Source organism: Diabrotica undecimpunctata, chromosome 3 (assembly GCF_040954645.1).
Source record: "Diabrotica undecimpunctata isolate CICGRU chromosome 3, icDiaUnde3, whole genome shotgun sequence".
Classification (NCBI taxonomy): domain Eukaryota; kingdom Metazoa; phylum Arthropoda; class Insecta; order Coleoptera; family Chrysomelidae; genus Diabrotica; species Diabrotica undecimpunctata.
In genome coordinates, this window is record NC_092805.1 from 150,377,962 (window position 1) to 150,401,558 (window position 23,597).

The 23,597-nt window shown below is 34.0% G+C and overlaps 1 protein-coding gene across 3 annotated transcripts in view; it reads left to right on the forward strand.

Moving 5' to 3' along the window:
* Nucleotides 1-20,966, forward strand: part of LOC140437557 (facilitated trehalose transporter Tret1-like) — a 39,727-nt gene extending 18,761 nt beyond the window's left edge. Inside the window, exons 4-11 of one of the 3 annotated variants that reach the window (XM_072527148.1) lie at nucleotides 4,201-4,327; nucleotides 4,447-4,603; nucleotides 7,157-7,342; nucleotides 8,714-8,812; nucleotides 9,826-10,028; nucleotides 11,124-11,345; nucleotides 13,126-13,312; nucleotides 16,693-20,966. In XM_072527148.1, the coding sequence (XP_072383249.1) occupies nucleotides 4,201-4,327; nucleotides 4,447-4,603; nucleotides 7,157-7,342; nucleotides 8,714-8,812; nucleotides 9,826-10,028; nucleotides 11,124-11,345; nucleotides 13,126-13,312; nucleotides 16,693-17,156 (1,645 nt within the window). In that variant the 3' untranslated portion in view covers nucleotides 17,157-20,966. Of the gene's footprint in view, nucleotides 1-4,195; nucleotides 4,328-4,416; nucleotides 4,604-7,156; nucleotides 7,343-8,713; nucleotides 8,813-9,825; nucleotides 10,029-11,123; nucleotides 11,346-13,125; nucleotides 13,313-16,692 lie in introns of those variants that run through there. The other 2 variants (XM_072527149.1, XM_072527150.1) reach the window with 2 other exon arrangements.
* Nucleotides 20,967-23,597: the final 2,631 nt, after the last annotated feature.

Here is a 23,597-nt window from a genome sequence, read left to right on the forward strand (position 1 = left end):
CCATTCATTTTTATTCTTGATCAGCTTAGGTGTTAGTGTTGTCTCACATGTGCGTATAAGAGCATCTTTTAACATATGCCATTTCCTGTTCGAATCTTCAGTAGGAATAATTTCTATTTTGGTGAGCTTTTCTTTAATTTTTAGTGTGACTTGTTCTTTTGTTGATGGATCTCTCAAACGGGATACTTGTAGCCTCTCTACTTTAGTTTTAGCCACAAGCTTTTTTAGATTAATTCTAAACTTTCCTACAACTGGATTGTGATCTGATCAGCTCCGGGGTATGATTTTACTGCTTTTATGGAATTTCGGTATCGTTTGCAGATGAGAAGGTAGTCAATTTGGTTTCTGATGACTTGATGTTGGTTGACTGCTGGAGATTTCCATGTATAGAGTCTCCTGGGCAGATCGTACAATAGGTATTTCCTAGTTTTTTCTCATGATTTAAAATGGGATTACAAACAAGAAAATTTTACTAAAGTAAAAGCCATGTATGAAGACCGATAACTAATTAAGCGATGATCAGTGGGCCTCAAACAGTGGTTTTAAAATTTAGTAATTCCAATCACTTCAAAAATGTAATAATATGATGATAAATATGAATTCGATGAACCGCACAGATATCACCGACGCAGTACATATTTCTTTATCGATAACAGTTTTTAGATAACTTAAATCATTTTTCAATGATATTTATGTGGATTGAACCTTATTTTTTGAATAATAATATTTTCTTGTAATGGCATAACTTTGAATATTTGGTAAACCTACATTATACGTCACACGTTAAATGGGATGGCATGTAATGGCCTTTACTTTTATCAATCATATGGTATTAATATTTTTTCTGGCAGATATTTTTACGTTAATTTTATATAATTGAATAAAATGTTAAAAGAACGCACTTTAAAAATACTAAAATCAGTTTAAAGTAGTAAACATTTGTTTTATTTCCAACAAACAAAACAAAAAATTTGTTTAATTTGTAGAATACCAGCCGGCTTTAACACTGCTTTAGAGATTGAACCCTGTACTAATAAAGAATACTAATGGAAATATAAAAATAAAAAATATTTTGCATCACTTAAATTTTGCAAACCTATAAGGATGACATGAGTACTAACCAATCAAGTTAGCATCGATTACGGTCTTCCGGCATTCGATATTTTAATAATGTACTGATCTTATGATATAAAAAACAACTGATAATCTAGCAATTAACAACTTTCAAACCTCATTTGAATTTTTTGAAGGTTTTATTAAATATTCATTATTAACAAAGTCAATGCCAGTACTAAATGATTTCTTGTTTTTCTTTATTTACTAAATAAAGTTAAAGAATATATTTTAAACGTGTGAACATTTGATGAACCATAGGCGATTCTGAGATAAATGATAATGGCATTTGAGATAGTGTATGTAATCTATAGTAATTCTCAGGTGCACAGTTAATGCCATTATTCAAAAAAATAACCGAAACGGAAAAAATGAAATAATACATAAAAAGGATGACAAAATCCATAAAAAACTACTTTGACAGTTTACTAATCAAAGAATTTGACAAAAAACCAGCAGCACTAACGCGGACAGTTATAACCACGGTGAAAGGACAATTTGACTAAAACTCGTTTGAACTGATTTGCTTATGAAAGTGAAATACATAACCGATAAGTGGAGCAGTAGTATATTAGTCTCTGTATACAAAAATTAAGGAAAACGCTTGTATAATATTAATTAATCTTGATTTTATTTTATTAGCGTACGGCTACATTACAGTTAAGTTTCGTGTATAAAGATTATTAGCAGGAAATATCAATTATTCATTTCTAATAATAAACATTCAGTTGAAAATTATGTTTATTTGACTCTTTGGTCGCAACTAAGGGATCGGATGGATTGCCACTGTAGAATCTAATCTGACATTCCTTCACCAGATGTTTAACCATTTGCCTTGCAGCACCACAAACGCAATTGGGGGAGGGTATCTTTTCCATCTTGAAAGTGAATCGAAGCACCTGCCACAGTTCGTTGTTTTTCTGTTCAGTGTGGCCTATATTTATTTTGGTTGGTCGAAACCATCTCGCTTGCTTGTAATACATGGTATGTATATTCCGGCTGCGAGGTTTCAATTCTTGGCTTGAAGTTTTTTTAATTAGAATTCTTGAGTCTAGAGGCTTGTTTCTTGGGAGACGCCTTCTTATGTCTCTACCGATGATGCTAACGAAGACCAGTGCACAAGAGCGGAGTTAATTTTTCTATACTCACTGACAAGAGCATGTTCTCGGTAGACATGAGAGTGCTATGTGGTCCAGTGCTGGTAGGCAATATGTTGGAGTAGCCTTGATTGTACCTGATATAATACGCAAAGCCTGGTTAAATTGAACGTCAATACGTTTTATGTGCAGTACCGATGCACAGTACTCCGCATTGGGATATACCCGTTTGTATCCCAGTGCTGTCGATCTTAGTGTAGTCACTGAAGAACCTCATGTGGTACCTCATAACTTTTGCAGAATATTTTGCAGTCGTCTTCATTAGATATTCTTTAAGGCTTAGAGAAGAGATGTGAAGAAATCATGAAATGACTGGATGTTTTCGCTGCTTTGAACTTCTTGTTGAATAAAATATCTTAAAACTTTTGAAGAAAATGAAAAACGTGTTGACCACATGAAATAATTTACAAAGTTGCAGTTCGGTACCGTTGCGCTAATTGGCGCGTAATTTAAAATGTGTGCACTTCAGACACTTATCCTTCTATCGAGTGCCAAAGCTAAGTATTTTGAGTGTTTAGTAGTGTGGCTGAGGAGTCTATCTTTAAAGTGAATTTTTAGTTGGTAGTTGGCTTGTCTGTTATTGAAATAAAAGCATGATACTTCCGTCGTGGCGGCAATCGCCAGCGTCTAAAATATATTCCTAAGGTAACTAGATCGTTAAAATTTGCTCTGTAGTCTTCAATTCTTTACGCATCGGAGCAAGCGTCCAGTCGTCCACATATCCGAACTTCTTTGATGTGGTTTCGGGCATGACTGCTATATAAAGACTAAAGAGTAGGGAGGGCAGCATCGATTCTTGCGTCTTGCGGAACGCCGTTGTTCAGTTTTAACCAAGCCATAATAGGAAGTCAGAGATATACCATCTGCAATCTATATATAATATATATATATGCAACACACAATACACAAACATATAGTCGACGCAAATATACTTTACGCAAACATATAATACAAAAAAACACACAAAACAGTCATAATTTGATATTCCGAGGGTAAAAACATCACCCTTAGATCTTTTTCAATCACAAGCATGCTCTTATGTACAAGATAGAGCAAAAAAAACCTACAAATAACAACTTGTTGGTTATACATTTTTTCAGAATTTTTAAAATAATCTTTTTTAAAAACGATTACGGGAGAGGAAATCGAAACGTCAAACATTAGTTAGTTCAAAATATAATTTTCATTAGAATCAATTGTGGCCTATTTAATTAGACATGCCACAAGAAATCAGTTTCAGAATTTTTTTAAACAATCGTTGAACGAGTAACGTGCTTTAGATACCTGGTTTCGCTATTGAACAGCAGTTGTGCATCAACGAAAGAAATTCTGTCGAGAATTGAATATGCTGGACAGACGTTTATTGGCCTGAAGGACATCTTTATCAGACGTGATCTAGACGTAGATCTGAGAATTCGTATGCTACGTTGCTATTTGTTTCCAATCCTTCTCTATGGTTGCGAGAGCTGGACCGTTAATCCTTGCAGAACAACGCAGAAGAACAATGAGCTAATGTCAACGATCACAGTGCGTAAGCTAATGTACATCGGACACCTCATGCGATGGGAGAGATAAAAATACTTCGGTTAATCACCGAAGGTAAAATTGGGGGGAAGATGTTAATAGGAAGAAGATAGAATTCCTGCCTTAAAGATCTACGCCGATGGCTCGACAAAACATCATCCGAAATCTTCCGAGCCGACAGTTCACGTTTAACTATTGCCAAATGGATTGACAACCTTCGAAGGGAGGTAGCGCAATGAGAACAAGAAGATATACACAATTTTTTTGTTATATTTTTCGATGATATAAAATAAATTCTAGATTAATGTTATCACTGGTATCTGATTTATGAACAATACTACCTTTAATTTAGTTAATTTGCATTTTAAATAAAGATAACGAATAATATAGTTTATTGTATTTTTAGCATACAAGAAAATGCAAAAGCCATATATGAAGAAAAAAAGCGAGATGCACAATTTGAAGAGATAATTGTAAGTTGTAAGTCCCTCAGTAGGTATGATGCCAAAACCTTTAGAACATTGTTACCACAGGTAAGAAAATTATATTTATCCAACAATATTTGTAACATTTTATGTACTACCAAGTACTATGTTTTTAATAAAGTTATTGTATTTTACAGTAAATTTAGATGGACGTAATTCATTTTTAGATTTCTGCTACATTTATGGCAGTATCGTTACACATATCAGTAGGGCTTTCAATGGCATTTTCTGGCATTTTAATACCAGCATTAGATAAAACTCGCCAAAATGGTACAGATTACGATGGAGAATTGTATGCAACAAAACCAGAATCAGCATGGGTAGGTAAGTTCTTCTTCTTATTATTCGCGACAAATTCGTATGAACAGCATTTGTTTATCCATAAAAGTTAAAATTTTCTCAGCCTTCCAAGCCATCCTTATTCGGTCCGGTTTGAGGAGTGTATGTGGGCGGACTCTATATTTGTTTTTAATCGTTTCCAGATTTTTCTACGTGTTTACACTAAGTGTAAATACGTATAGTTTATAATTTATAAAGGTATTTTGGTGTTCTTGTTCATTATAGAATTTAATTAGCTATCCCCACGAATTCATTATGATCGTCTACCCAGAAAGATCTTGACACACTTGGAACAGCTTCTCCTAACTTTGGAATTGAACTATTTCATTCGTTTTAAGTAACCTGAAGATTTGATGAAGAAGTAATGCATCGTTTATAAAAACAATCCGAAGTAGTGAAAATCGTAAAAGTACAAAAATTGGAGTACTTTGCCTGTCATGTGACACCATTAACTACATGGAGTCTTCCATCTTATTATTTCGGTATCCGGTATCCCTCTGTGGTTTCTAATGACAGTAATGCCAGTAGTGTAATTAATCCAGTGACACAATCTTTCCTTCACATCATTAATAATATCTCCTTTATCATTTTTAAGGATATTCGTTATTGTAATTTTTCTAGAACCTGTCATTTCTTTGATTTTTTGTGTAAATTAAAGCTATCATATTCTTTATCCAGATCTTCTATTTCTTTGTATCTTTCGGAGAGCCACCTCTCTTTTGCCTTTCGGATTTTCTTTCTGATGTTTTTCTGAATTTCTTTGTAGTTATTTAGGTCTTTTGCTTTATGCTTTTTCGATCTTCAAAGTCAACCAGATCAGGATTTTGTTCCTGTCTGTTGGCCAACAGATTAGTTCACCTCTTGATATAAAACTAAGGTCTTTTATGATGCAGGTGAAAAAATGATGTCCTGGAATTTATACACCAAGAAATATAAATCAGTTCTAAATTTAGTTTCCCATAGGTGGTCATCAGTTGTAACAAAAAAAAATACTTCAGATATCGTACTGAACCTCATTACTGTTTTTGTTATCTTAGAGAGTTAAATATCTCATAATATTCAGCCATTATATATTGATTTCTAATTCTGGAATTATTCATTCTTAATCTTCTTAAAAAATTATTATGGGTGTGAACATAACTATCCTTTAAGACTTTCAACTTGGATCGTGTTGATATGAAATTTGATCCATTTTATTTTGCGTACCTGATTCTTGAAGAGATATGTTCGATCAAAAGAATTAACTGATTAACTCAACAGACACTTCCGTGTTCCAACAACGAAAAGATTAAAATATCCATCAAGACTATACTACCACAAGATCTGGTCTGCTTGCATGTATTGATCCCACCGTAAACCGATAATCTCAACGGAAATAAGGGCTCGTGGGACAATCGTAGTGAACTACGATTACTTAATAAAGTCACATTGTTTTGAGCCTTTCGGCTCTCGTAAATCCAAGAGATATCGTTGCCACCTTTGACTAGAAAGGATATGGCCTTAGAGGTATTCAGGCAAAATCCCACGGCTGGTAGCTTCATAACATTACCCGCTCGAATACGTACGTAAACCAAACATCCAAACCTGCGGTTCCTTTCGTACTAAGCGGGATTACTATCGCAAAGACGAGTCATCAGTAGGGTAAAATTAACCTGTCTCACGACGGTCTAAACACATCTCACGTTCCCTGTCTATGGGTAAACAATCCAACGTTTGGCGAATTCTGCTTCGCAATGATAGGAAGAGTCGAATCGAAGGACCAAGACGCTACGTCGCTATGAACGCTTGGCTGCCACAAGCCAGTTATCCCTGTGGGACATTTTCGACACATCTTGCTAAAAACTCTTCAAGCCAACAGGATCGATAGGCCGTACTTTCACAGTCTCTATGGATACTGAACATCAGGATCAAGCCAGCTTTTGCCCTTTTGATCTACGCGAGGTTTCTGTTCTCTCTGAGCTGGACTGAAGACACCTGCGTTATTGTTTGACAGCTGTACCACCCCAGGCAAACTCTTCGCCTGGCAGTGTCCTCGAATTGAATCAGGCTGAAGGTAAGTTGACGCTCAAAACGAAGTACACGAACACTAGCCGGATGTCCAAAATTTCGCCTTAGCGAAACCGACGAACGGCACAACGCAACGAAAGTCGCTCCGTGCCCTTGACTCAAGAATGCCGTAACAGTCACCGCCTCGTAAGCGAACGACGCGCGCGTTTTGCCTTACGAGTACGTAAAGAAATGATGAAAGAATAATTAACTCATTGTCTTCTGGGTTTAGAGCGTATCTTTTTGGACCACGTGTTGATAGGTTCCTTTTATTCATCCGCCAAAAGACCGAGACAAACCAACAAACTAGACTCCAACATCAGACAAAAGTTGTCCAACAGAAACATGGTCCAAACCTGTTAACCCGAAATAATAAAGTTTATACTTATTAACTGAAATAGATCAATGTAGGTAGTTTTTATATAGATAGTATATAAGATTTCTTATAATACAACTTTTGTTAAAGCCATTTCTAATTTCTATATATTTTAGCTAGTATTGCGGTTATTGCTGTACCATTCGGTTCTATAACTTGTGGATTTGCTGCTGATATATGGGGAAGATTGTGGGCGCTTAAATTGTCCATTTTACCGGCCATTTTAGGATGGTGTTTAATAGCAAGTGCACAAAGCATACCTCAGATATTAGTTGGTAGATTTTTAACTGGATTTGGAACACGTAAGTATATAATTTTATTGCTATGAGTCCGCTTATGTGGTATTCATTGATCTTGAGAAAGCATACGATATAGTTTCTCGAAAGTTTCTGTACTAAATAAGAAAGGAGCTCCCGATGAGTTTTTGTAGATTGTGTGAAACTATATAAGGAAGTAATAACTAGTGTTGGATAATTTAATAAATTTCATGTTAAAGTATAATGGCATCAAGGCTCAGTGCTTAGTCCTTATTCATTCTCATTAGTGTTGGATCAGATAACAATACAGGGTTACATTCCCCCGTATGGATCTGGCATTTAACGTCCATTCCGTAAAATAAAACAGATTAAAAGTAACAACAAGCATATTGCGTAAAATTACAAATTTTATTTCATCTCAGGTTGACTGCTTGACTTGCTCTCTGCTGCTGTGTTCTCACGTTACCTAACGTTGTTGTTAAACGTGTCATTTACTTTAATTCCTTTATTAAAGCCACTGCCTCTACGTATAAGTTAAACAAAATTTGAGAAAATAGGCTCCTTTGACATACTTTCCTTTTATTGACAAATTTTCAGTTGCGTTGTAGTTTTTTAGTCTATTATCCGTGATTGGTTCTAATGTAGATTTGAAAATTATTATCTTTAATGCAAATATGGATGGAGGTTTTTAAATTTGAAAACGCTCCAAAATCAGAGGGATGCGGAAAAAGATACTTCTCACGGTATATAGTGGTTACCATACTTTGTTTGCAGATATAGTAGCAGTGTTGATTAAGGTGCCATCGACATATGGCTGATATATATTTTATAGCTGAGGGACACACAAATAGTTAAAGGCCAAAAGAAATAAGGGAAACCAAAAATAGGACCAACACTGGAAGGCTGGTTGGACCTGGTGACTGACTACTAATTAAAGACATGGCTTGGTAGTAACATGATTTAACAAGGACGAATACTGATGTGTATATACGAGCATACTTGTACGTTTTTGTATGCGACGATTAGATGAGGGAAAACGTGAGTATGAGATGACCCTAACAAGAGCATCGTAAAGAGAGAGTGAAGAAAAAGCGGGCAATGTAGCAAAAATGTTATATTAATAGAGTAATGGAGTGGATGCGAATAAGGGAACAAAGGGGACTTAGTAGCAAAATTACTATCTCTCAAGTTTTACACTGCGCACTCACGATGCTTTTCTTATATGGGAAGAAATTATGTATTGTACTTGTTGAAAATAGCACTGGTAGTATAAATATGTAACAAAATATTATTGTCATTACCTCATCATGCTGGTGAAGACTAAAACAGTTATAAAATTACGATATAATCCATGCATTTTATTAGGATTACACTATAAAAAAGTACATCTTAATTAATTTTACTTTACACTTTTAGCTTGGTCAAGTATTCCTGCTATAGTGTATATATCCGAAATTGCTAGAGTAGATATTAGAGGATCTTTAGTGGTAACGGCTCCCACTCTAGCTTCAGCAGGTAAGTAAAAGCCTTGAAAAATATTCTTAAGTTTTAAGTCCTAAAAATTATTAAACAGTATATAACTAATTGAAGAATATATACGCAATCAGTAGGTACATATACATATGGATATTAGATCGTTCAAGGAGCCCTCTATAAACTGGTTGAAGATCCGGATGGAGTGTAGCGTGATTTCAGCTGGACAGAGAGCTGGAAAAGAATCTTTCGAAGAGGAGGTGCCGAAGAGGTGGCCTCCAGGGGAGAGCTCTTTGCCTAGGAGGGAAGGACGAGAATGCGTAGACCCTTATGGGGGAAACATCTAACTCTGATAGTATAGTGGAATCAGCACCAACAACATATTTCCTCATGACCAGCACTACGATGGTACAGTGGATGTAAAAAGGGGGAATCCACCCTAGAAGCCTTCTGCTGGTAAAGTTGTGGTGGATCCCTTGGGGAGCCACTTACCTGAAAAAAAAGTTTTAGTTTTTGATGGTTCTCTATCATTTTAGGTCCCTTAAGTAGCTAGGGATATAACAAGTTCACTTGACCAGAGCCCCGCATGACCAAATAAGGCTACTTACAAGGAGGCGTTGCCCCAGGGGAACGAAAAAGCTACTACTTCACTTGGCATGACCTTCACTTGGAATTGGAGGAGGTGGTTCACGGCGGGGTTTTAGTGGAGGCTTAAGAGATTTTACCCCCCCTCTATAGAAAAGTTTTCGATATCAATCAAAAATCAATAAAAAGAAAATATCTATTGTATAAATAGGTATTAACAATGGCATATTGTGAATGGTATATTCGTTCTGAATATTGATGGTTTAAAATTGTAATTTACCTCAAATTGTATTTTAGCCGAAAGGATTTACTAAAATAAGTTAAGATACAAAAAGTTATAAAACAAGCATTGTTACTAAAAATACCAAATTAAAAACAAAAAAAAGTAAAAAATCAAAAAGCTTATAAGCTGTAGAGTGCAATATGTAGTGCATATAATAATTACTCAACTTCGCGACTTACTGTTTTAGGTATGCTTCTTAGTTACTTAAAAGGATGGTTTTTGCACTGGAGGACAGCTGCTTGGTTATGTAATATATACTGTATTTTACCAGTGTTTCTATTATTTTTTATTCCCGAAAGTCCTCCTTGGTTAGTATCAAAAGGAAAATTTCCAGAAGCAGCAAAAAGTTTACAGTGGTTGAATAGGAATCAGCCTCAACCTGACAACAGGGTACGTTAAACAAATCAACTTAAAAATCTAAAACAGATAAAAATAATAAGATTTGTTCATTACTTTTAGTTTAATTTAAATACATGCTCTCTAACCTCTTGTAACAAATACTATCTTTTTATTTGCTGTATTGGAAATCCCCAAAAAGCGTTAAAAATTGATAAGAGATTTTAAAAACGACATATTAATAACAGAATGGGTTGTCTGCAACATATATATATATATATATATATATATATATATATATATATATATATATATATATATATATATATATATATTGTATAAATTTGATTTAAACATATCAAAAAGTTTAAATTACTAGATGATTGCTTCTTCTTCTTCGCGTGCCATATCAGAATTATCCGACGTTGGCGATCACCATTGTGGCTTCTCGATCTCTGCAATATGGAGTAATAATTGTCCTGCATTTGATATCTGTATCCATTCACGAATGTTTTTTAACCAAGAAACTTGTTTTCTTCCTACACCTATACGGCCCTCTATTTTACCTTAAAGGATTAGTTGTAATATTTTATATCGACTTCCCCTTACTATATGTCCCAGATAAGACATTTTTCGATGTTTAACAGTCTTTAGCAGTTCTCTATCTTTGTTGACGCTCCTTAGTACTTCTTCATTAGTTTTCCTTGCTGTCCAAGGTATCTTCACACATTTCCAATGCTTCAATGTTGTTCATAATCGATACTTTTAGCGTCCACACTTCTGCAAGGAGTACGGTATCTAACTTAATTTTACAGTTAACATTATTTACTGTTATTACGAAACGGATTATTGAATTTATTATTTTCTTTCCTATATATATTGACCACTACAGTGGTTAGCGTACAGAGGTGCTACCTGCTTTGGTGGCCATAAACGAAAATAATTTATTAATATCGTTTTCTGTCCTCTGGGCTGTACGAAATGTGTAAAAGATTAAATCTCTTAGCAAAAGCTGCTATCGCTTTGTTGAATTAAAAATTCGTGAAACTTCCCGTGCTCGAATCAGTATCAATAGAGTGTTGTGACTGATACAAATTTAAACTCAGAAAGTTACTTGATAAATACTGGATAATCTGATTGCATTTGCAGAGTGAAACTTTAGCTGAACTACATCTACAGTTCCTTCAGAAAGAACATCAGAAAAAACTAGAAGCCCAAGCAAGGAGAGATAACTTGGGACCCATACGCATTCTGAAAGAATTCCTTAAACCTACAGGATACAAACCGATGTTACTGCTTACTGGCATGTATTTCTTCCAGATGTTCTCAGGCATATACATCACACTTTTTTACTCTGTAACATTTTTAGAGGTAAATTAAATTGTTCTTTTTTCTTAAATAATTTTAAAATTGCCGAGACCCGTTCTCATAGTTCAATATATTGGTGTATATTATGAGAATATTTTTGAGTTTGAGTTTTTAGTCTGTATCATATTTTACCATCTGATATTATTTATCATATTTTATAGACTACAAGCCCATGACACATTATTTGGATATCATTTGATCCAACATGAATCACATATAAATACATATTACTATATGTAAAGGAGCGATCTCACAGAACGTGGAGTGGCGTAATAGATGGAGATGGAATGGAGTACGTAATAGAAAAAACCAAAATATAAAGACGGAAACCAACACAATGGAATACCGTATTTCTTCTCAATATTTGTGGTTTACAATCCCTGTGATAGGGCAAAACTGTCTATTTATGGCCGGCGAGTGCTATTTAGTTGTTTGCCGGTAAACCGATACAGTTAAAGACAATCGGAAACTGATGTGAAACTGATGCACCACATCCACATGTGCAATCTTTCGGACGCGGCTAGGAGAGGTACGGTCAGTGTCGTGGTAATTTTACTATGGAGTGGTCTAACGAAGTTGTGTTGTAATTTTTAATATTGTATAAATTACCCAACTTAAAATTTTTTTACCGCAAACACTGATGGAGTACAAAAGAGATAAAATCGTCGATACTGACCATCGGAATGGTCCGACTACATTTTGGGATAGGTCAAGTGCATTTATCAAAAAGCAAATATTTACTAATTTCACCGTAACATGGGTTGCCAACCGTTCTCTTTTTTGATGGTTAATATCGATTTTCTGTTTCTCTTTCCTGCTTAATAAGAACTTGAAACTATGCCGGCACTTCTTATCAGTATTCAAAGCATGGAGGTTCAAATTAAGGTAGCGCCACAGTTTAATGCTAAAAAAATTCTTTAAACATATACTGTGGCATATCCGAAACTTTGTGTATGAATGATGCGGTACTGTGTCAAATTGCCAAAAATGGGGAAACAGTTTTCCGAAAATAAAAAATTAAAATTTTTCCTGCTCCTGGTAACAATATTTTTGTACGGTATTACGTAGCAGGTCATTATTTTTGTATTACCTGATTAAGTTATAAATGTTGTACAAATATATTTGGTCAAAAAGTCGCCCATCTTGCAGAAATTAGCTCAAAGTTGTAACACTGGACATGCGCCAGTCAAGGAACATCTGTAAACAATTGGACTGTTTCATGCAGACGTTGTAGCAGAGAACCTGAAACAGTCAACTATATCTTGCATAACTGCGAGGCATTAGATTTCGGACATCAAACACTTTTTAAAGACTACACCAAGTCACTTCAAAAACATATGGTACTCACTAGATCTGTACAAGCTTGGACAGGATCCCAGAATCCTGGATTAGGTATCATGAGGGAATGGAAGATATAATAAACCAACTGGCTGCAGAAGGACCAGTTTACATTTACAGCAGACGGCTTCAAGAAACAAAACAGTTGATTTGCGCTCCAAGCCTATTTCAGACCTAATCAATCTGGTTGACTGTTTTTTGTATGGGAATATCCGTGTACCTTTATGAATAACTTTTCTTCTTAATTGTGTATTTAGTAGAAACATGTCTCCTCATGTCTCCTCATGTTTAGTAGAACTTAATTGTCTCCTTATATTGTTATTTGTTACTATGATTTCTGGTATAACCCATGTACATATCCTCTCTGCCTATATTTGCACTACGATCTTCTCTAAAATAATAATAACAGTCCTGTGTCCTGTGTCCTAAATGTCCTGTATTTTAGGAAATGGGAAGTAACATCAATCCATACTTTGCTTCCACTCTACTTTGCTTTTTACGGATGGTATTGGCTTTTGTAAATTCTTGCTTACTTAAAAAATTCAATAGACGCTTCCTCCTAATGGTGAGTGGTGTTAGCATGGCCATATGTATGACGTGCTCTGGATTTTCTACCTATTGGATTAAATCTGGTAAGTTCAGTTATTATTTATATATTGTACCCAAAGTCTTACAGCTATATTAATTTACTCTTCTTTATTAACGCAATGTAGAGAGCTGTCGGCTACTTTATCAAAAGGTCTCTAATTATATTGTGTAATTATTTTACCTAACACACGGTGGGCCAAATTTATTTGGAACACGTTTTGACCGTAAATAACTTTTTTGGTTTTGTTCCTATTTTGATAAAATTTTAAAACCTATATTGACAGCGCATATTTAAATTAAAATTTACAAGACTAATGAAAAAACTTAACTGGGGTCTAAGTAAGGGTCATTTTTATAAAGGCCTACTTTCAAGGTCAACGTTTTCCAAAAGTCACCCTGTTAATAATTAAACTCAAAAATTAGTATTACTATTATTAATTATCCGGAAAGACTACCCCTAAAATCGGTTTAAAATTTTTAAGCGTTTGGAGCAAAATAAATGACATTCTGAAAGGGTGAACATAGGATTTTTATTAAATTTATTTTTTATTCAAAATTAATTACCCAAATTCATTATGGATGTGTCATTATTTACCACAGCTTGAAGTCTTCGACGCCATTGTCCAATTGATCGGTTAACAATTTCTTGGTCGAATTGGTTCCAGCAAAAAACTATTCGATGTTTTTGCTCACAGTTCACAGCTCACAGTTGTTGCTCACAACAACTGGCATTATTAAAAATGTTTTACCTATCAATTAAAGATAAATTGTTAATAAAGTCTTTAAGCCAAGAAAGTTATGGCGCCAAAAGAATTGTAAAAATGTTCCTGGAGTTTTACTGGAAAGTGAGCACCGCCAATAACTTTTTAAAGCTTTTTAGAGAAAATGATGGTTCCATTAAAATGAAATCAGTGAGGGGAAGAACAAAAACTGGCAGAAGTCATGTAAATCTTGCCATGGTAAGGGAAATTCTTGACAATGTTGGGCAAACTGATGTTATTAGTTAAAATAACAAACAATAAACGTACAACTGTGCGTAGAATAATAAGGCAGGACTTGAATAAGCAACCACTCAAAAAAATTTATTGTTAAAAAATATTTGCAAATATCAGGAATAAAAGATTTGAAAGAATCAGACAGTAATTAAAGAGGTTCAGAAACAGACAACAAATTGAAAAAATTTGGTTTTCAGATGAAAAAGTTTTTTTATTGCGTCAATCAAAAAACGCCCAAATCAATAGGGTTTACTCTAATGCTGCACAGAAATTTGACATCTGCTAGATTTACTTTTAGTTCAAAGTAGTCATTTTTCCGCCTCATTGATGGTTTCACTGGCAGTATCAATGATGGGAAAAACAGAAATTTATTTTGATAACGCTGGTGTTAAAATAAATTCTGGAATTTATGAGAGATATTTTAAGTAATATGCTTGCTGATATTGAAATATTAGTAACGACTTTACCTTTTAACAAGATGGTGCGCCATCCCATACTTCTAGAAGTACGATAACATATTTACAAGAACAAGTTGCAGATTTTGTCAAACCTAACATGTGGCCTACAAATAGCCCCGATCTTAACCCGGTTAATTACAATATTTGGAGTACATTAGAAGCCATAGCTCACAAAAACTCTTTTTTAAACACTATCTATAAGTTGAAACATTGAATAGTTCTTGTTGGAACCAATTCGACCAAGAAATTATTAACCGATCAATTAATTGGAAAGTGGCGTCGAAGACTGCAATACTATAGTAAATAACCATGGGACACACATCCATAATGAATTTAGTTAATTAATTTTAAGTTGTTTATTGTTTTACTTAGTTAAAAAATTTGTATTACCTACCTTTTGAATAAAAAAAAATCGGTTGCCTGTAAAGTCGGTTTTACGGGCGAAGATTTTACGTGACAACGTCTTTTTCTCGGTAGAATATTTATTGATATGAATTATATATTATTTATTTTATATTATATTATTGATCTTATTATTTTCTACAAAATTTATTTGAAAATTTTTTCGATATATCAATTAGTTGCGGAGATATCGATCATTGAAGTTATTGTTTGCTACCAGTATTTTATATATTTATTTTTTTCAGTTATAAAAAATTACTATTTCCAATTGTGTCTACCAAGTATGGTCACATGTATTTGCCTACATATTAAATAATAATAAGTACAGATAATGTTATGTGACGTTCACTTCTGATTATATATATTTTAATATTTTTAATTTTAAAGAATCAATTTGAAAATCAAAACACTTATTCAGATCGAAGGTTCAAATTTTTGCTAAATAAATTTGAAATTAATTAAAATTTGTAAATGTAAATGGTAAAGTTGAAAATTAAAACATTTACTAAAATTGGAATTTGAAATTCTTGCTAAACACAGTTAAATTCTAACTCCGCGCGTGGTGATTGGTCGGTTTAGTTCGTTTGTTTGGTCGCCCTGTTTTGACAGGTTAGAAGTTATAATTTGTTATTTTAAATGTTTGACTAGCAATACGCGCTGTTTCTTCTCAATCGACTGAATTACGATTGATTGCAGAGTGATTTAAACTAATAATTTACTTAACACTATCAACATTTGTCACTAGTATGACATAACCTATAAACTCAGTTTCTCAACTTTTGTGTCAATCTAACAATTAATCAATCAATCATAGTTTACGATAATGAAATATTAGTGTACAATTATTTACCTTTATTCTTGTAGTTGTTGTAAATGACGAATCTAAGCACTCCACATTTTCACTACAGACACAGCTGACGATACTTTCAACGATTTTCAACTTTAGCGATTCAACGCGCCTAATTCTCTAGTGCCGCGCGCAGCGGACCGATCATGTTTGAGTGGGAGAGAGACGCAAGGCATTCGCCGGTCCGGCGGGCCTCTCTCTCGTTCGGCGACTCACTGTAACAGACGTGAGCGGGCGTTACACTTTTTCTTAAATGACTCCGAGCCACAACCTAATTTAAGACGTTGTCACGTCAAAAATTTTAATGAAAATTTTATGTAGGCGCTTTCAGAATGTCATTTATTTTGCTCCAAACGCTAAAAAAATTTAATACAATTTTAAGGATAGTCTCTAGGGATACTTATTAATAGTAATAGTAATTTTTGAATTTAAATATTAACAGGCGTGACTTTTGCAACGACCTTGAAAGTAAGTAAGTAATATAGGTTTCAAATTTCATCAAAATCGGAACAAATTTAAAAAATTATTTAGCTATGGTCAAAATGGATTTGAAATAAATTTTTCCCACCGTGTATACTTACACAACTGACAAATCTACGAAAACTGCAATATTTGATTGGCACGGTAGAGAGTGTGATTTGGGCTGTTTAGTTTTTATTAAGAGAGCATCGACTCTACTTTATTGTATAAATTATTTAAATAGTTTTTCACTTATGTTTTAGGAGCTTCAAATCACGCCTACTTACCAGTAGCATTTATGCTCCTTTATGTTGCTACTTCCATGATCGGCATGCTAACGATACCTTGGATGATGATGAGCGAATTATTTCCTATCGAAATTCGAGGAGTCGCTAACAGTGCAGCCTATAGCGTAGCGAACCTGATGATGTTTGCTTCGATTCAGAGTTTTTATGGACTCATATCTATTTGCCGTGGATATGCTGGCATACAATGGTTTTTTGCAGTAGTATCAGTATTAGCCAGTGTCTATACATACATATTTATGCCTGAAACGCATAAAAAGAAATTAACAGAGATAACCGACTATTTTGTAGATAATAGTATATATATTTTATCAAAAAAGAAGAAGCCGAACCGAAACAAAACCATTACTAAAGCTAGTAAAAAAGGTATTATTATACCTTCAGAAAATAGTCAAGATGAAAAGTTAATGGATAATGTGTAACACGAAAAAATATTAATGTAAATTAAATTTTATTGAAATTTATAGTTCAGTCGTTAGTGATTTGACCTCTAAACGAAAAAAACGAAAAAAATCGTTTTACCATGAATCTTTATACCGTAGAAAGTGGCCGTAAAAAATGTTTTAAACAAAAAATGTAGCCGACATATTTATGAATAAAAATGTCTATTACCACTCTTTGTGTAGAATAAACTGTTCTCTCACAAACAGCGCTCTTTCTGAAGCAACCATTTATTTTGAATATCAGTTACGCGCGCGAAATCAATTCCAAATAAAATTTGTATCAACTCGACGGTAAAAATTCGATATCTTTTGATAAGAGTGTCCTATCAACAAACATCAAAATGCGTTTTAAAAGCGAAGAGTGCTGCTTTCTTATGTAATTTTTGTATTTTGGCGCAAATGAAGTCAGTTTTAATCAAGGTGTTAATTAAGGTGTCAATAATTAAACTTTGCGCGATTTTTGCTATTTTTTACGATTCTCATGAGATCAATAAAATTTATCACTTTCATTAACTGGTCGTAGTGGAATTTCCATTATTAGAGCCTAATCTTTAAAACTTGTTACAAGAAATTTGGATTCTGAGTTTTGGCAGTAAATATGAGGCATTTGAAATATGGCTAAAAAACGCAGAATTTAAACTTTTACAGTACAAAGATCGCACGTCACAGAAAATGCCTGAACGAAGATGTTATTGAGTGGAATTTGTAGCTGAAACTATGTAGTTTTGAAAAACATACTTATACAATCAAAAAGAAGCAGTTTTAAACAGTTAAGATCGTTTGGAACGTGAAAGTTTAAATTCAGCGTTTTTTAGTCCTCATTATCCTCCTCGTTTATATTTTAAATTCCTCATAGGATAAGTCCGGAAGAGATGGCCCACATTTTTGACCGCGTGAATCTTAGCACAAAAAGTTTACACTCTAAAACACTTATCTATTTATATTTATATTAAAATACCATTTAGAAGAAAGTGTACACAGTTGGTTAGGCCAAATAGACAAAAATAGTAAACATCAAAATACAAAAAACTGTAAAACTCACCTGATGTGTCAGACTCAGACAATAAATGTGGTATGGCTCGATTATAAAATTTATTTGGCACGTTTTTTTGCTAATAATTTTCTGCTTATATCACATAAATTTTGAGCAGTTTTCATGAAACCAAGAATTGAAATGCACGCACTGTACCCAGTTTTCTTGTATCTTTGTGGTTGAATATATTTCCCCACAGCCGGCACATTTACAATTTGCTTCATCTTGTAGATTATCAGTAGACTCTTTAGTAATTTCCCTATGACCGTCAGAGTCTTCGGAAGAAGATGACTCACAAAATATCTTCTTGGGGTTCTTGGGTTTCTTGACTTTTTTCCAGAGGACCTTTATTCTTTTTAGCATCCTTTTCTTTCTTTTTAATATCTAAATCTTTGCGTCTCGCCAAATTCACTGGGATAGTAAGTACCGCAGCCAATTGTCTACAGTGTTTCCTTACTTGTGAAATACCTGATGTAGAAGGTACTGGAAAGATATTATCTAAAATTTTACTAGTGAGTAAAAAGTGATTTTTTCTTTAGAGGTCGGCGTATTACGAGGTATGGATGGTAGTTTTAATGGTGACGTGTGAGATGGCGTCGACCTGCTTGTAAATGTTAGGTTTAGACGTGGGAGATCATCTATTTCAGTAATTTGTGTTGTTGAACTCTCAAGAAAGGCGTGCTCTGGTATTACATTCCGGTCGACTGGATAAATACTACATGCGCGAAAACTAGATACAGCATTTTGTACTGAGGCAGCTTTTGTCCAAGCCTCATTTAATAATTCGCTAAACTGCAATTTAATTTTCTTTGTAGGATTCATTTTAATAAATGAATTGCAAACATTGTAATAATGTGACTTCACCGACTTAAAAAATTAACTATCTAATGGTTGCAAAAACTGTGTGGTGTACACACAGTAGAATGATCTCATTTTCATCTGCATACTCTCCCAATCCATTCAAAAGTAGTATGACTTTTTCTGGGGGACTTTCTAGGGACAAAGTGGTGTATTAAACAATCAATAAATATATCTATGTTTATGTAAGCGGACTTTTCATTCATGTAAACCTTTTACCCTGGGAGCATCTTCGAATTTTTGTTTTTTTTTTTTTATTTTTGCCTTTGTATGTGCAGATCGGGGGAAGGAAGTTACCCTTAGAATTGCAACAGGTGATACACGTAATTGTTTCCCCCTTATCAGAAGAAGTTGATGCTACATTTTTAGATCTCATTTGGACTACAAAAATGCAGATTTCGTAAATTTTCCCAATCAACTTATTTTCTAGAAAATAACTTTCTCTAACAGATCAAAGTAATCGCTTACATCCTTTTTATTTATGCCTTGATTTCTTGATAAGGATGCACCTTTTGATTTTCTTATACTCAAGTCAGGGCTTCTTCTTAAGAATGATTGCAACCAGTCAAAACCTGCTAGTTTTTTTCCGTGTGAAAGTAGTTTTAATATTTAACTCTTCTGCTAATCTGACAGCCCTTTCTCTAACTCCAGCTATTGTAAGTGTAAAACCAACTTTCTGCAACTTTTGGATATGTTTTTATGCATATCCAAAATGGCATAGGATGCACTTTTTTTTAAATTAACACTTTTCATTCTTCTTCTTAATGTAGGTTCTGGCACTTCAAAATTCATGGCGGCAGCATTGACCCCATTTTTCAATTTCTTGCGGCATGTATGGCCGATTCGAATTGGTTTTTAGTCCATAAATCACGTTGGCAATTTCTTTTTATTTTATATTTCATTGGCATGGCTGAAAATAAATGTATCTACTAAAAATATCCTTATATAAGTAACTAAGGAGCTAGGCCATCTTTCCCTAACATTTTAGAACCAACTAACCCAAAATGTCAGGGTAAAATGGCCCACTTAATTTTGTGTGTTAGGAACGTTTGAAAGAAATGGCAACTATGCATACATAACCTCAACGATACACACAACATGCCATCAAAACGCGACGTTAATAAAATACTAACAAAAATAAAAGGACAATAGTTTTGACGATTACCGCAAAAAGTTTTAAGAAGTTGTAAATAAGAATTTCTAAATAACTTACCTTTCAACGTTAGGAAATTCACGGAAATAACATGAGTCTTGCTAATGCCATACGCGCGCATCAAATAACGTAATGCAACTGACGCCAAATAGGATAAAACTGGGATATATTTCACCTGACGAGCCATCTCTCCCGGACTTAGGTACTCTTTTTATAGTCAAAACTCAAAATCCAAATTTCATGTTATAGGTTGAAGATTAGGATCTAACAATGGAAATTTTTTTTATTTATAACACCCTTATAAAAACTGATTTCATTTGCGGTAATAGAACGGTTTATTCTACACAGTAATAAACATTTTTCTTTAAATTTACTCATCTACATTTATATTTAAAATATTTTTTTTACGGCATACATATTCTTGGTAAATCGATTTTTTCATTTTTTCTCTCTACAAGTGGCCGTTTAGGGGGAAGCTGGGAGGTAAAAGTGGTAAACTTTTTTGCATCTTTTTTGGGATCCCCATTTTGGGAGCAAAATTCAGCTTGTTCGTATGATTTTTAGAGGTTGAGTGGCATTTTCGTCTCTGACGACTGGAGTATTAACTGATCTGGTCTTACATGCGTGATATATTATTACTAATGATTGTTGTTTTATTACTTTTATTTTAGTTTTAAAGTATTTCCATCAAAATACTTAAACATTATTTTATACAATTTGAAAATAAAGACATTTGAGCTTTTAATATTGATTTTTTCTTTATATAAATAAAATTTTTAGCGAAATTCAAAGTCTAACAGGACTAAAATGGGAAAACTACTTAAATTCATAAGCTAATAGTAGAGATGGAATGGCTTTACGAGTTGTCAATTGAGGGGGATTGTGCAGAAGAATGTAAATCTCTACAGCCGAACTCTCGACTTTACATATGGAAGAATACTGATGCAGAAAAATAATAATATTTTTTTATATCAGTTCACGGATAGGTTTATCAAGATTTCCCGAAATATCAGATTTCTGGAGAAACCAAGATATGATGCCAAAAAATGGCTTCGAAATACTTCTGCGTCTGCTTCATTTTATCAACAATGAAGACGCGATTGCTAACGCTCGTTTGACGAAATTGAGTTCTTTTGTTGCAGCTTTTGAGAAATAAATTCAGGGATCTTGTTAAAACCTAAAAGACCTGACGACGCTCCTGTTGTATTTTGCAAAATTTGATCGAGGCAACAGTTTGTCGCGAAGATAAGATAATCGGCCACGGCTGATCGTGAAGAGATCTGGCTGAAATTAACCCTCCTGTTGGCAAAGACATTCTGTTCCAAAACGTCGGATTAACAACATGTGTTAACAAAAATATACTTGTAACATTTGTTTTTATTTCATTATTACAAACAATTAAGCTTTTTATATTTTTACATTTAAATTTACATTTGCATAGAAGTATTAAACAGTTTCATTTACGATCTTGAGTTCTTTACTTAAACCACGGTAAGTCCTAATAACCAACAAGTAACTGGAAGAATTCAAGATTCCGTTTTCCACTGAACAGGTACCAACAGATGTTTATGCTCCAGAACGTAAAACTTGTATTGACAAGACGTTAGTTTCGTTTAGAGAACTCTTGAGCTTCAAGCAGTGCACACAAAATAAAAGATTCAAGTTTGGTATAAAGTTATACAAACTTTTTTACGAAGGAGGCTACACTTATGATCAGATGTAAGAGCGTCAACAAAAATTGTACTGCAGCTGTAGGTGTCACTGTTAAATCACTGTTAGAATCACACTTAGTTCAAAGTAGAATTCTTTTAACCCAAAATTTTTATAGAATGTTCAAGAGTTTATAAAACGAGAAAAGCACTCTGTGGGCACCCTAAGAAAAAATCGTAAATTGAATCCTACTGAGGTAATAGCTAAGAAACTCAAAAAAGGGAGATTATTGCAAGAGTACATAATGGAGTGGTTGTTCTAAAGTGGCAAGTACAAAGCAAATTGCAGGATGAAGTGAGAAAACGGAAGAACCCACCCTTATTTGCGATTATAACATTGATTTGTCTGATAAACTAAAAAGTATAAACTAAAACTAAAAGTCTAAGTTTTCTTATAAAAAATGCATAAAACTTTATTTTTGACATGTTTCTATTTTTTAACATGTTAAGTTCATAAATGTGAAAAATAATGTAGATTGTTTTTAATTTATTTTGTTGATAAGAAATGTTGGAAGGACTGTTTGGGACAGCAAAGTGAAAAAGGTAGTGAAGCGCAAACATAGGCAGCTCTTTCGGTCGTGAATCGTATGTTCGTTCACGTGGGGGTTAAAATGTTAAGGCTTAAAACTTTTACAGCGTTGCTATGTCTCCAGAACAGCGAAGGAAATGAGTATAAGGTAGGCATCAGACTGATCGACCGACCACGACCAACCGTCCAACGGCGATCAACCAACTTTTGTATTTTTATTTTTAAACTCACATTACTGGTTCATGTTCCATCGACCGACCATCAAAACCACTTCAAAATGTCAGGAAGCTGTAGCAATATAACTACATTTTTGTAATATTATTTTACCAGGCTTTTTGTAGAAAATTGAATTGTGAATAGAATTAGCAGCGAGAATTCTACTGATAAATTGTTTATCACTTATTTATTTCAAGACGTCTTCGTAGGCATAGGGGACAGTTTGTGCGTGACATTTTTTTAAAAAGACACCAATAAGGAGAATTCTTTGTGTTATATCCCATTCTATTAAATTTCAAAATTATTATAGCATAACCAAATTTTATAGGTTAATTACAAATTTTTAAATGTCAATGGTCAATGTCATTGCTTAGAACAGTATAAATGAATGCGAAATGCTCCATATTCATCGACCAACTATCAAAAATTGCAAGAAGTCCGAATTTCAAAACTGGACGATCGCGGTCGGTCGCTGTAAGTGATGGACGGTCCACCAGTCTGACATTGCGCGTACATTTTCATAGACTCGTAATGTTGGTCGATCGTGGACGGTCGGTCTGTTTGAGCAGTCTGATTCCTCCCTAAGGTATTACCAAAGAATATAGACGCTTCTATAAGCTTCTATAAGCGTCTATAAGCGTCTATCTTCTTTGGTATTACCATCCAAGTCAAAAACTAAAAAAGCCTAGGCAGAGATAAAGAAAATGACTATTAAAAAGAAAATGGAAATGGATATACGATAATAAAATTATGACAGGGTGTAAATACAGATAAGTACGTGGAACGTGCTAGGAAGCTATACACACGGTATAAAAAAATATTGTTATGAGTCCTAACGCCCGTAATTCTAGCCCTGGCATAAGAGTAATTCGAGAAGCTGAATTACTTTTTATCAGTAATGTTCGAGAATGTCGAATTTTTG